The following is a 14,374-nucleotide window of genomic DNA, read 5'->3' on the forward strand; positions in this document are numbered from 1 at the left end:
ATGGCAGGAACTGATCTCACTCACCACACACATTTGGTTTTATTTTCTGACTGGCAGGAAACCACAGCCTCGTTTCTCTTCCACTGTATTTCTTAGCAAAGATTTCTGTTTTCAAGTAATTAGTCCTGTGAGGTCTTATGTACGCTTGACTAGCTGTTTTAGCTATTTTAGCATTGCAGCCCAACCAAGCAGCCTTACCTCTTTGCTAAAGTCAAAGTAAAACTCATACAAACAGTAACAAAGTACAGTGTACAGAATAAAGTGCATGGGCTTTTTATCTAACTTCCAAACCTGACTTTCACACCAATTATTGTCAAACGTATTGGTTCACCTGCCTTGACTCGCATATGAACTCAAGTGACATCCCATTCTTTATCCATAGGGTTTAACATGATGTCGGTCCACCCTTTGCAGCTATAACAGCTTCAACTCTCCTGAGAAGGCTTTCTCAAGGTTTACACGTGTTTTAAGGGGCTTTTTGACCATTCCTACAAAAGCTCTCAGTCTCCGCCCTAATTCATCCCAAAGGTTTTCTATTGGGTTGAGGTCAGGACTCAGGTGCAGGCCAGTCAAATTCATCCACACCAAACTCTGTCACCCATGTCTTTATGGACCTTGCTTTGTGCACAGTCATGTTGGAACAGGAAGAGGCCATCCCCGAGCTGTACTTGGCCCCTTAAGCCCAATTCACACCAAAGATTCCCGACGCGACGTGACTGAGTTGCAGCGGTGTGAATTAGAAGTTGCACATAGTTGCAAGCAGTCGCAAGCTGTCGCAGAGCATTAAACACGTTGAGTCGCAGTCGCAAGGTTTTAGAACGTCGCGGCTCGTCTCGTCGGGAATCTTTGGTCTGAACCCTACTTTAGTTGCAGTGAAAGGAACTCTGAATCATTCAGCATTAATCAAGAGATTTTGGACCATGCTCCGAGCATTGTGGGAACAGTTTGACCCCTTTCTGTTCCAACATGACTGTGCACCAGTGCACACAGCAAGGTCCATAAAGACAGGAAAAGGAAAGCTGAGTCCTGATGGAGGACTTCCCCCTGTGTCCTGCAGGAACAGTAGATGGAGCACAGAGGTGGAGAAGCAGAAGGAGAAGCAAGCAGGTCCACATGCAGTACCTACACAGACCAGGTCCACATGCAGTCCCACCTCTATACACAGACCAGGACCTAGGGTTGCCAACCGTTGCGTATAATACGGAATCGTCCCGTATTTGACACCTAAAAGTCTTGTTCCGTATTGAACTAATACAGAACGCTCTTTGTTCCGTATTTTTGCTAGTTTTGCTAGTTTTATGTGATTAGTCATACAAGTAAGTGGTGGTATGAGCGTTGCATCGTGTGCGCGTTTGCGCGACAGAAACTGAAACTACACAATAACGTTGTTGGCAAAGCTCCGCTACAACCTGTTGGAAGGCTATTTAATTATTTAACGACATTTAACGACGTGGATTCTTGCAACTTCCATGGAAACAGAGCAGAGACTATACATTGTTTAGCATAGAGTATTGTTTAGTCAAATTTGAATATAACATGGTCAACAGACCCCCCCCCCCCCCCCCCGGTATTTTGTTCCGTATTTTATTTTCTCGTAGTTGCCAACCCTAGACCAGGTCCACATGCAGTCCCACCTCTATACACAGACCAGGTCCACATGCAGTCCCACCTCTACACAGACCAGGTCCACATATAGCACCTACTCTATACACAGATGAGGTCTACATATATGAATACAGATAGCAGGGATAGTCCCTGTGTGTCTATGTGCGTGTGAGTCTATGTGCAGACCAGCTCTACATACAGCAATACATACATGTATGCAGCGTGAATAGTCTATAATTCTATTAGATGTAAAAAAAGAAACCCATTCAAGCCTGTATGGACATGGAACATAAAGATGTTTCCAAGGGAAGCAGAACAGCAGCAGCATATCAGCATTTTACAGACTGAGTGGAAGGTTTACTTGAAAAAAGGACACGTCACCTATAGCTGTATGAGTAAAGGTAAGTAGGCAAGAGCTACATGAGAGGTGTGAATTTCCAACCCCAAGGTCATGTCAGATGTTGTGAAACATGCAACATGCATACTGACTTCTGTTCTTATGATCCTCTCTTTCAGATATGCAACACACACACATTCATGCTCCTGCAACACCTACTGTATGCAACACCTCAGGTTCATCAAATGCAACACCTCGCTTTCATCAAATTTAAGCGCTAACAGTCAAATGATCAAGCAAGTTAACAAATACATGTACAATAAGCTAACAAAGAACCATAAACGTCGTGTCAACCAAATCATATAGTCAACGGATAGTTTAGTAACGGATTGGTTATCATGCAGTCAGGTCGGTAGTAACATGTGCCAATAACCGCTATGCCAACTCATTCAGTCCTTCTGCTACTAGACTGTTAAATGGACGTCATATAAGACTGTTAAAAGAACGCACATAACTACAATACTGGTTCTTGCACCCCGCTGCTCTGTTCCATCACTGGCAAGAGTGTGTGTGTGGCTGTAGACTGTAGGTAGGTGATGTATGACTGCTGCAGTACTTATTATGACCGCCGCTAGCGTAGCTAGCGAAGCGGTCATATAGTTGTTGTCAAAGTTTTTTTTTTTTTTTTTTTTATTCTTTTTTCCCGTCATTTTTCGTCAACGATTCCCGGGACACCGTAACACCGGAGCGCATGAAACTTGGTGGGCATGTAGCCCCAGTAGAGTTCTATGGAAAATTTTCGTTTCGTCCCCGGGGGTCACTCCACCCCCGCGCTGCCCCCGCCCGAAGCCCAAAAATGACAGTTTTTCCTACATAACTACCTGAACCGTGGCACCGAGGATGACAAAATGTTTATGGTATGTTGTTCACTAGAGCTTGCATCAACTTAGCTTATAACCAGTCATTTGTGATTTGCCCCCCCATCGTAAAAATTTAAAATGCAATGTAATATTGCTTTAATTGCCCATATCTTCAGATGAGATGTTATGAACTGCACCAAATTTCATGTGTATGATTAACCTGACACCCTCTGGGAGTAAGCCAAGTTTTGTGGAATTTCATCCATGGGGGGCTATAAAATAAATGGATTTATGTGTACATTCAGGACTGTATACCCATCGGCCAGTAGATGGTGGTATTATCTGGAGTCTAAATCCCCCCCTGGGGATTTCAAAAACTGTTCCAAACATCTCAATCTCTGCTAGTTTTTGTCCTAGAAACATATAAGTGACACCATTAGAAACCTTTAATCAACTAGTTTCCAAATATGTTTTAAAAGAGAATGGTTGCTCTGGGTGCAACAAACATGCAGGAACACACACACACACACACACACACACACACACACATAAATACACACACACACACACACATACCTACACACACACGCACCACTACATACACACATGTACATAAAACATTATACAAACACATGCACAAACACGCCCACACGCATGCACACATACACCCTTACACACACACACACACACACCTACACACACACACACACACACATGCACACACACATCTTTGAGTACATTTTGTGAGACCACCGGAGCTGAGAAGTGAGTGTGTGTGTGATGTACTATAGTGTGTGGGTGCGTTTCTGTGTGCCCATCTGTGTGTTTGCATGTGTGTATATGTGTGTATGTGCATGTTCTGTGTGTGTTCTCTTTCTTTCTCTCTCTCTCTCTCTCTCTGTGTCTGTGTTATCTGTGTGTATTCTGTGTGTGTTCTCTCTTTCTCTCTCTCTCTCTCTGGGTGTGCCTGTGTGTGTGTGTTTGTGTGTGTGTGTGTGTGTGTGTGTGTGTGTGTGTGTGTGCGAGTGTGTGTGTGTGAGTGTGTGCCTGTGTATGTGTGTTTGTGTGTGTGTGTGTGTGTGCACACGCGCGCATGTGAGTGTGTGTGTGTGTGTGTTATCTGATATTGGAGTGACAGTGACGGCAGAGAACACAGTGAACATATACTCAGAGACACATTAAACACACACACAAGCAGACACACACTCACACTAGACAGAGAAGCACTCATACACAAAAGCAAGCGCACACATGCACACACTCATTTACATACATAAAAGTTGCAGTAGGGATGGAGTAGGCGATGGAAACACAAGCGTGATTGATATTTGCGGAGAGAATGTGCAGGACTGAGCGGCGGTCATATTGTGTATCGCTTTGCGGTACATCTAGTTTATTTACTTACTTGTCTATTTATTATTCTTAACATTGCATGCATTTATAGTGTATGCAAATGCACTTTTTAACTTTAGCCCCTTCATTGATGGGTTGACTGTAAACTGAATTTCCCTCGGGACTAATAAAGTTATCTGAACTGAACTGAACTAAATAATCAGTTTCATTGTTCAAAATGTATAGCAATATATATTTTTTCATATAGTCAAATGTGTGCACAATTTAATAAAATGAGACCACTATTTAGGAAACTGAGACCACAATTGAGTAAAATGAGCTCACAATTGACTGAAACAAGTACACATTCTATTATATAAACATACAGTATATCTTACAAACACACCTCCTGTAAATGTCTTCATTCATAACCATTGCAGAATTGCATGGGGCAACAAATTGCGTGTGCTTTGTTGCCCCATGATCATGTTTAGAAAATCATTTCTCGCGTACCGTTTCAGATTGGAGAAAAAATAAACAGTAGTGATACAGGATGTGTGTTCATTGTAGTCAGAGTAAAACTCCCAGCTTGCAACACCACCGGTACCAAATACAAGAAGGAACTTGGGAAATATTCTCATTCCACATAATTCTAAATCACTTTCCTTTTGTAAATGAAAGCAAATATTTTTACCAACTTAGAGGGGAATTCTGGCAACTCAGTGACCTTGAGAAATGGAGATCTATGTGAAAGATCACTAATATCCCTTCAATACAAGCCATTTCTTACCATCACTTTAATACATGAATAGAGTACCATAATGTGAGAAAATTTGACGACAACTTACTTAAGTTCTTCACTCTAATCACTGTCTCTCCTGGTTAAAAACAGATTGCTTAAAAAAAAAACATGGGGAGGTATATGGAAGTCATATTATCTATTGGTCTCGGCAACAGGGTAAAAACCTGTACACTGAAGGAGGGCATTTTGAAGCTGTCCCAAGTTGTATGTTTGGCAATCATTGATTCAATTAGTAAATTAAATCAAATTAATTTATTATGACCATTTGTTAAGTGTTGTGTGAGCTCATTCATTTATTTATTAGTCTATAGAGCTTTACCATCCGTTATACAATGGGTCTGACTCATTGCATAGTGGCCATTGGGTGTGACTGCATGGACTGCACACACCTATTTAAATTGGGGGCACAGCCGTGGAGAGAATTAGCTGCTTCAGATTCCTTGCAACTAATATCACTAATATCATGGCTGTTCACACCATATAGGTATTGTCACAAAGGCAGCAGGACAGTGTTCTTTTTTCGGTGGCTGTGGAAGTTTGGTATGGATGGTGAAATACTGACCAACTTCTACCGCTGTACCACTGAGAGTATCCTGAATGACATGATTGTATGATAACAGCACAGCTTATGATTGCAAAGCTCTGTAAAGAGTGGTCAGGTCAACAAAGTGCATTAGAAGGACTGAGTTACCACCTTTCAGGACATTTACAGCCAGCTCTGCAGGAGAAAGACTGAGCAGATTTTCGCCGCCCCCAGTCATCCCAGCCACAGTCTCTTCACCCTCCTACCATCTAAAAGGTACAAGAGCATGTGGACCTGTACCATCAGATACAGAGACTGTTTCTATCCACAAGGGTATCAGGATGCTGAACTATCCAATTCAGCATACCTATAAACTCATCAACGTCACACTTCCTCAGACCCCCCCCCCCCCCCCCACCACCACCCACCCGCACAAACACCATAACACCCCTCCACACACCTTTACACCATTCCCACCGAACACACACACCATACCCCCCCCCCCCACCCCCCCACACACACACACAGACACACACCGGTACACCTCCCCTCACACACACACAATTAATATAACTTTTTAATTACTACCATTAAGTTGAACTGGCTCTTGAGCACAAGAAATGTCATTACTGATACATCCTTTTATGAGTACACATCAATGACACACTTGAACTTCAGTTGACACAAAGGCAATTCAAAAATTCTATACAAATGCACAGTTAAAACGAAAATTCAAAATTAAACTAGTTAAAAAGGTAAAGTGCACTACAAGACATTGAACCACATACAACTTGCTTAGGCCACCAAAATAGCCAGCAGTGGCACTGTGCAAATGTGCAGGTAGGTGTCCAAGTGTGTTGCTTATCTTAGCAACTGAGGTGGGGGCTCTTGCCATTCCAACATTTGCTGTGAGTTTGAAGTATGGCATCTAGTGGCCACTGATATAGACTCCAATAATCAGATGCTTTGAGTTGTGACCAATGTGATATGGATTATGCTATTTAATACAACTCAAATCATGTGATTGTTATGTTTCTTCACCACTGAGTAAATAGTCTCACTATTGGAGAGTGCCTCAAGCCTCTGCTCTCCATAGATGGGGTTTTCCACTGACTCCTTTGACCCTTCAGGCGTAAAACAAAAGAACAGAAAGGTCATGTTACTTACAGAAGCATTTGTACAGTTAATCCCTAGGGATTTTTATATTCCGTAGCTTTTTCTATATAGAGTGGAGCACATGTATTTGATACCATGCTAAAGTTGCCTAAACAGAGGAATATAAAATCGTCATTTGACAATTGATCTTAATGCTTTAATTTAAAAAAATGAGTAAAAATCAAACCACTAATACAGTTTTTATTTTTAAAGGCCAGCTATTTTATGGATCCAGGATATGCATCCTGGTAAAGTTCCCTTGGGCCTTTGGAAGTAAAAGAGCCTTCATCACATACCCTTCATAGACCTCTGAAGTTCGCCTACAAAATAGCTGCCATCTTTGAGATTCGGTATCTAGCGATTTTTCCAATGGGAAAATAACATGGGGATTTTGAATTATCGCACCTGTCAAACTCTCGCGGGGACGATAAAGTCTTAAATGCAGACGTTTTCCTGAACACACTTTGGTCCTCTGCCTTCTTGTGCATACTGTGATCTCCAGTACGTGAAGTCGGCACACTTTAAATTTTGCTACCCCAGAGCTAACTGGCTAACTAACTTGATGGCAAGTTGCATGGCAAGTTAGCTCTGGGGTAGCAAAAATCAAAGTCTGCCGCCTTCGCGCACCGGAGATCACAGTATCTTCTCGAAGGCAGAGGACAAACGTGCGTGAGTTTAACAGGTATGATCATTTAAAACCCCCATGTTAATTTCCCATAGGAAAAATTGTCAGATACCGTATCTCCTTATATGGGCAAAAATGGTAGCATTTTTGTAGGCGAACTTCAGAGGTCTATAGCTAGAGATTGGCATGGTCTTTTTTCCAGTTGGCCTATTAGCCTGTTTGATTTGCATTGCGCTCAATGAGCATCAAACAGGCTAATAGACTAACTGGAAAACACACCATGCCAATCTCTAGCTATGGTGAAGGGTATGTGATGATGTGAGGCTATTTTAATTCCAAAGACCAAGGGAACTTTATCAGGATGCATAATATCCTGGATCCATGAAATGAAATGTGAATTGAAATTAATAATAATAAAAAAGTTGGTTGTCTAGAAGAAATACAAAAATGACAGCTTCTACCAAGTACATACCTGAAAATTTGAGACCCTGCTTTTACAGGGTATTTTGTATGTAGGCCAAGAGGGCATGCATAAATTATGATGAGTATTATGAGAATTATGAGTATGATCTAAAAAAAGAAACTATTCTGTACCTGTTTGTCTCTTTTTCCAGAGAAACACAGCTGTACAACAGGCACACAGGCCTAACAGTACTGGTATTAAGCACCAACAATAGTTTATAGTTGATTCCATATCTGTGAAGAAATCATTACATTTAGATTGCTAAAAACAAGGACCCAGTACAAATGTCTGACAGGAATAAATAATCCCATATACACTATCGGTCACTATATATATATATATATAATATATGCCATTCTCTCGACCCTAACACTGACATTCAATGAAAATGTAGACAGTGAAAAAGCAGGAGCTTTTGAAACACTTGATTTTCTGCATATTTCTGTCTGTCATCAGTACTCTGATGCTGACACGCTATGCTGCCAAACTCATGTCTGCTTTGCAGCACTCTGATGTTTACATGGTATGCTGCAGCACTCATGGTGTCCTGCACCTTATCATGAGTAGCCTACACATGGCATGGATGAAACAGTGTGCTTGGATACTAGCATACAGTACACAGTAGAGATATATTACTGTAACTGATAAAATACCTTGTATCTAACTTGTATCTACGTATGGCTATAATTATTATTATCATTATAATTATTACAATTATTATCATTATTGTCATTACTATATTTTTAACAACTTCTCCTTTAAATGTAGACAGAGAGAATGTCTTTGGAACTATCCATTCATATCTTTTTTTACCTAAATAGTAAGGACATAGTGTAGCGATGCCCATTGAAGTATCCTTTGAGCTAACAAGATTGCTATGGTTACAGGTGATGATATCATCTTTAACAGAGAGGGTGAGGGTGGAGTCATCAGTGGCTACTCCCTCTGGAAAGCAGGTGATGTTTTTACAGGTGGAGGTCAGAGAGAGGTCACGACCTCTACAGGTCACCGTCACATTAGATAAATTATCACAAGATTGTTTAGAGACAATAGACAAGACAGGGGCCTCCACAGGATCTGAAACACAAACACAAACATACACACGTTTACATTCGCAAAAATTCACTGGCATTTCTAAACATGCGAGAGTCCTTCAGGAAAGTATTGGTCCCACTCACCCAGAACAGACAGTCTGTACTCAGCTTCAAAGTCTATCTCTTCAGCAGTGATCTCTCCTCTGTAGATTCCACCGTCAATCTTCTGCAGGTTCTTCAGCTCCAGAGAGAAGGTTTCCTTATGAAACTCTAATCTGCCTTCATGCCCGAGTATTTTAATGGTTTCCTTGTGAGGGAGGTATTTCATTATTTTATCTTGCCCAAACTTCCACACTACGGATCCAACACTCTCCCTCTTCAGCTGCCGGTGTTGCTGGAACTCCAGGGTGACAGATGCACCAGTTGTTCTGAACACAGATGCAGGGGATCCAGCTGGAAATAAGAAAAAATACTGTATGCTCATGTCTTGATTATCTATCTTTCTGGTGTAGTGCAAGGCTTTTGAACACATACAAAACATTTCAAGTATACATTAAATCTGATCATTTTAAAACAATTTTCTATATGTCATATGTTACCATAAATGAACCTACATTTTATTAAGTGTCATAAGGTGGCCCATATTGGGAGTATGCAAAATCGAACATAATATAAACCCAGTAGGCTATATCACTGTCATGTAGGCCTGAATATACAGTAAGACCATGTAGGTCTGCCATAACAGTACAGACATTTTAACTCATTTTAACTGGTTAAAATAGTAAATTACTGTCATGTAGGCCTAAAGTAATTTCCTGTCTATTAGCTACATTGTGTATTTAAGCCGCAGGACAGTGTGTAATGCCAAAACTTAAAAGAAGCAAAACCATATTAATACCATATTAACTGCCCCCGTGTATCAACCTCATAGCTGAAAAAAAATTGCGAAGTCAATGTATAAACCGCGGCTAATTGTTGGGAAATTACAGTACATGGTTGCCATATTCATCCAGACAGGATTACGCAATTGCAGTGCTATAAATTGTCAGCCAAGAGGAACAAACATCTTCTCAGTGTGGATCATAGACATTTGTGGCTCGTACAATTGAACCAAAATTTAGATCGGCAGAATTGTGTCAGTGTGCTGGTACGGTTAATTTTTTCACCAGGTATTTGAATTTTTTATGTTATTTCTTATTTTATTTGTTACTGTTGAGCTTTCATATTCTCATGCAACTGGCACCCTATGCCCTAGACATTTTGAGTAACCCAATATATTTATACCATTGAGTGTACACAGTCAGTGATTTATATGGAGCACAGCCAGCAATAAGAAAGGAATAACGAAGTTGAGGTGTTCCGATATACGGAATTAATGGACATGTAGCTAGATTAAGGGTATGCAGGCAAGTCACGCCACTCTGTCTGGCAATTTGTGCATGTTTGGATTTTTTATTATTATTTTCAAAATGTGATGTATTTTTGTTTTATTTTGGTATACTTTAAGCTTATTTGCTTTGCATGGATGTCAATTAAAATGTGCTCCCTCCTGGTCGAGTCTGCAACAGGCTGACTTTAACTAAAATTGACGTACTCTTGATTGACAAGCAGGCAGAAATGCATTGGACTCAAATGGTGTGTACCGTATATGTTTCTGCCTTCCTGAAGTGTCGTGTGTGTGGAGTGCTTTGAGATGCACTCTGTGCATACAAAAATGTGCCATATAAAAGTGACTTATTTATTTATTTTCACCAGATGGCACACATTCTGACATTTAGCATGTCAAATTTATGACATTGGTGGAGACATCCAGTAAGAATTCTATAAGAATTGTACAAGGGCATTAATAGCTGTGGCACACAATTTCAAAAAATGTAATTAGCCTACTTCTTTATGAAGAATGACTATTCTCCAGAGTGGATTTAGCTAGGCCTATTAAAGGTTTTCTCTTTTTTTCTCAGTGTGAGATTAAGATAATCTATAAATAATCACAACTTTATTGATTTAATTAATTTAACTAGACACTACCAATTATAGAATACATTGAAATAAACTGATACATTATCAAATAAATTGATACAGAGAAAATAAATAGCCTAGGGAACTGCTACTATCAATACAAACATGCCTTAAGTTTAGCCATAGCTGTGCAGGGCTGATTCGATCGAACGTGCATGCTGATTTGATGATACCAGACCCGGCAACCATGGAATTTTCTCCCTACAGATACAGGTCTTGTTTAGGCTGGGTGGGTGAACCCTGCCTGAAAAAGATTGAGTTTAGTATGGTGAAAACCAGACTAGGTCTTGTTATAACCTCTCTGTATTTGCCAGTAGAAACCTTCATCACACTGCCACAGAAATTTATTCTGAGCATTATTAGTGGTAGGCCTATATCTTGCCAATGGCAGCTTTAAAGAGACCCTATGCAACTTTTTCATAGTCATGAAATCGCTTAGGAATCGTTGTTTTGCTTGACTGACCAGTTTTATCGAAAACGCCCCCAGTGTCCCTATCCGCTATTGCAACCTTGCAGTTTGTCTAGGAGGTGATCGCTCCTTGTTTAGCCTACATCTGGAAGTCTGAAACGCATAAGGAACAAGAAGAACCATGCTTGCAATGTATACATATACAGTACAGGCCAAAAGTTTGGACATACCTTCTCATTCAAAGAGTTTTCTTTATTTTCATGACTATAGGCTATGACTATGAAAATTGCAGATTCATACCGAATGCATCAAAACTATGAATTAACGCATGTGGAATTATATATTTAACATAAAAGTGTGAAACAACTGAAAATATGTCTTATATTCTAGGTTCTTCAAAGTAGCCACCTTTTGCTTTGATTACTGCTTTGCACACTCTTGGCATTCTCTTGATGAGCGTCAAGAGGTCACCAGAAATGGTTTTCCAACAGTCTTGAAGGAGTTCCCAGAGATGCTTAGCACTTGTTGGCCCTTTTGCCTTCACTTCAGTCCACACGGTGGTTGGAACCAAAGGTCTCAGATTTTGACTCATCAGACCAAAGCACAGATTTCCACTGGTCTAATGTCCATTCCTTGCGTTCTTTAGCCCAAACAAGTCTCTTCTGCTTGTTGCCTGTCCTTAGCAGTGGTTTCCTTGCAGCTATTCTACCATGAAGGCCTGATTCAGGCAGTCTCGTCTTAACAGTTGTTCTAGAGATATGTCTGCTGCTAGAACTGTGTGGCATTGACCTGGTCTCTAAGCTGAGCTGCTGTTAACGTGCGATTTCTGAGGCTGGTGACTCGGATTAACTTATCCTCCGCAGCAGAGGTGACTCTTGGTCTTCCTTTCCTGGGACGGCCAGTTTCTTTGTAGCGCTTGATGGTTTTTGCGACTGCACTTGGGGACACTTTCAAAGTTTTCCCAATTTTTTGGACTGACTGGCCTTCATTTCTTAAAGTAATGATGGCCACTCGTTTTTCTTTACTTAGCTGCTTTTTTTTTGCCATAATACAAATTCTAACAGTCTATTCAGTAGGACTATCAGCTGTGTATCACCCCTGACTTCTGCACAACACAACTGATTCCCAACTCCAAGGCAATACATCCCACGTATTAAACCTGACAGGGCACACATGTGAAGTGAAAACCATTTCAGGTGACTACCTCTTGAAGCTCATCCAGAGAATGCAGAGTGTGTGCAAAGCAGTAATCAGAGCAAAGGTGGCTACTTTGAAGAAACTAGAATATAAGTCATATTTTCAGTTGTTTTACACTTTTTTGTTAAGTACATATTTCCACATGTGTCAATTCATAGTTTGATGCCTTCAGTGTGAGTCTACAATATCAATAGTCATGAAAATAAAGGAAACTCATTGAGAAGGTGTGTCCAAACTTTTGGCCTGTACTGTATATATAGCCTATATGTATAAATATACATGATAAAGCTGTAGGGGACGCTCTGCAGAGAAATATGCAAGCACGAGCGACAACGAAAAGCGAAAGCGAAAGCGAAACAGTCGCCAATCCTGCATAGTTTCTCTTTAATGTAATTTTGCTCACAATCAAATGTCTGAATTTGTTTAGCCTACTGCAAATACAGCTGGTTGTTTTGATTTGTAGCCTACTTCACTGAAAAAAAAGACACTCTACTTCAGTTTTTGTTTCCGATTCATGACTGTTTCTTTTTTCTAATGAATAGAAACAGTGATTTTTCTTCCACTTTCTTTTTTAGACAACAATATTATTCAGCTATAGGCAGTCTTAAATTGCGTAATGAATGCATTTGCGTACACGAATGACATTGTCAAAAGTTAACCGCAAATGTTTCCAGAAACATTTGCATATGAAAATATGATCTCGCCGCAATTTTGCGGCAACTGCCAGAAATGTGGGGAGAATAGCAAGGGGCAACCAGTCAAATCACAGCAATAATTGTCTGCTTAGAAGAGCCTATCTTGCCTATCTGGTTTCATACTGAGTTTTCAGTTCTGTTGTACAATTTATAGTCAAAATAGACAAAACCCAAAAGCACAAAAAGCTTGGATTACGGATAGCCTCCATCAGCATTTTCAGAAGTGTAAAATCTCGAGAATCGTACCTGAACGAGGAACCAGAAGGAGCAACACAACAGAGATCCACATCTTCATGTCGCCGGCTAAAACGTTTCTATGAAACTGGAATGAAAGCGAAAGTAGACTGTCTGATTTCAATGGTCAGCATATTCTGTCGGGAATGTAATGATATCATGGTCGTCATGCCTTTTCCTAGCAGCGGATTGTGCTTCCATTTGGATCTAATAAATGCTAATAGGCCCTACACTCTACGTGCGAAACAAAGCCGTGCATTGAGCTGTTGCGTGGAATTAGTTGAGAGATGTGAAACAGATGCCAACTTTAATGACCGCAGCGGCAAAGGGCATTTCCTCATGGGCAAAGGGGGTTTACAGACATGGGCTGCTGTAAAAGCTTGTCATAAAAATGAAATCTAGGTAGGGCCGGGGTGCCAATACTTATGACCCCAGTATTTAGGGAAGAACATTTATTTATTCATGACATTATTCATTCACAAAGAAAATTGTTGTCCTTAAAACTTTTTCCTCATTTTATTAAGTCAATTTCCAAAAGATGATTTTATATTCCTCTTTTTAGTCAACTTTAGCATGGGTGCCAACACTTTCAGCCATGACTGTATATACTGTATAGGCTACATACATAGAAAATTAAATTAATTGGTGGAAAATGCTTCTGTGAGCCTTTCAGATATCTGCACTATTGTAACCTCACAGTAGGGGAAATTCAAATACCCCCAGAACCATATGGGGCGCTAACAAACATCAAAAATATCAATCAAATAGAATCAAATCAGGCTTAGTGGCCATTGCGTATACAAGGAACTTGGTCTCTGCATTTATCCCATCCGTGAATTAGTGAACACACAGTGAGGTGAAGCACACACTAACCTGGAGCAATGAGCTGCCTTCATACAGTGTGAGGGGTTAGGTGCCTTGCTCAACCAGTAGGCCACGGCTGCCCCCACAACAGCTATAAAAAGTTATACACGGCATGGCAGAAAGTTATTTGTTTAACATCCAACGAGGTTATATTTAATCAACAGTAGCCTACAAGATGTCTCACGTCTGCAGCAGGTCGGCGTGATACTAAAGAAGCCAA

General features: G+C 40.5%; 1 protein-coding gene across 1 annotated transcript; it reads right to left on the bottom strand.

The window, feature by feature from the left end:
- Positions 1 to 6,213: 6,213 nt before the first annotated feature.
- On the bottom strand, positions 6,214 to 13,351 carry LOC134098059 (uncharacterized). Its single transcript, XM_062551010.1, has 5 exons — positions 13,303 to 13,351; positions 8,881 to 9,189; positions 8,516 to 8,779; positions 7,834 to 7,935; positions 6,214 to 6,583 (listed from the first exon to the last, which is right to left on the bottom strand). The coding sequence occupies exons 1-5, from the start codon at positions 13,349 to 13,351 to the stop codon at positions 6,471 to 6,473; spliced, it is 837 nt and encodes a 278-aa protein (XP_062406994.1). The 3' UTR covers positions 6,214 to 6,470.
- Between the last annotated feature and the right edge of the window lie 1,023 nt (positions 13,352 to 14,374).

Source organism: Sardina pilchardus, chromosome 2, assembly GCF_963854185.1.
Source record: "Sardina pilchardus chromosome 2, fSarPil1.1, whole genome shotgun sequence".
In the NCBI taxonomy this organism is placed as follows: Eukaryota; Metazoa; Chordata; class Actinopteri; order Clupeiformes; family Clupeidae; genus Sardina; species Sardina pilchardus.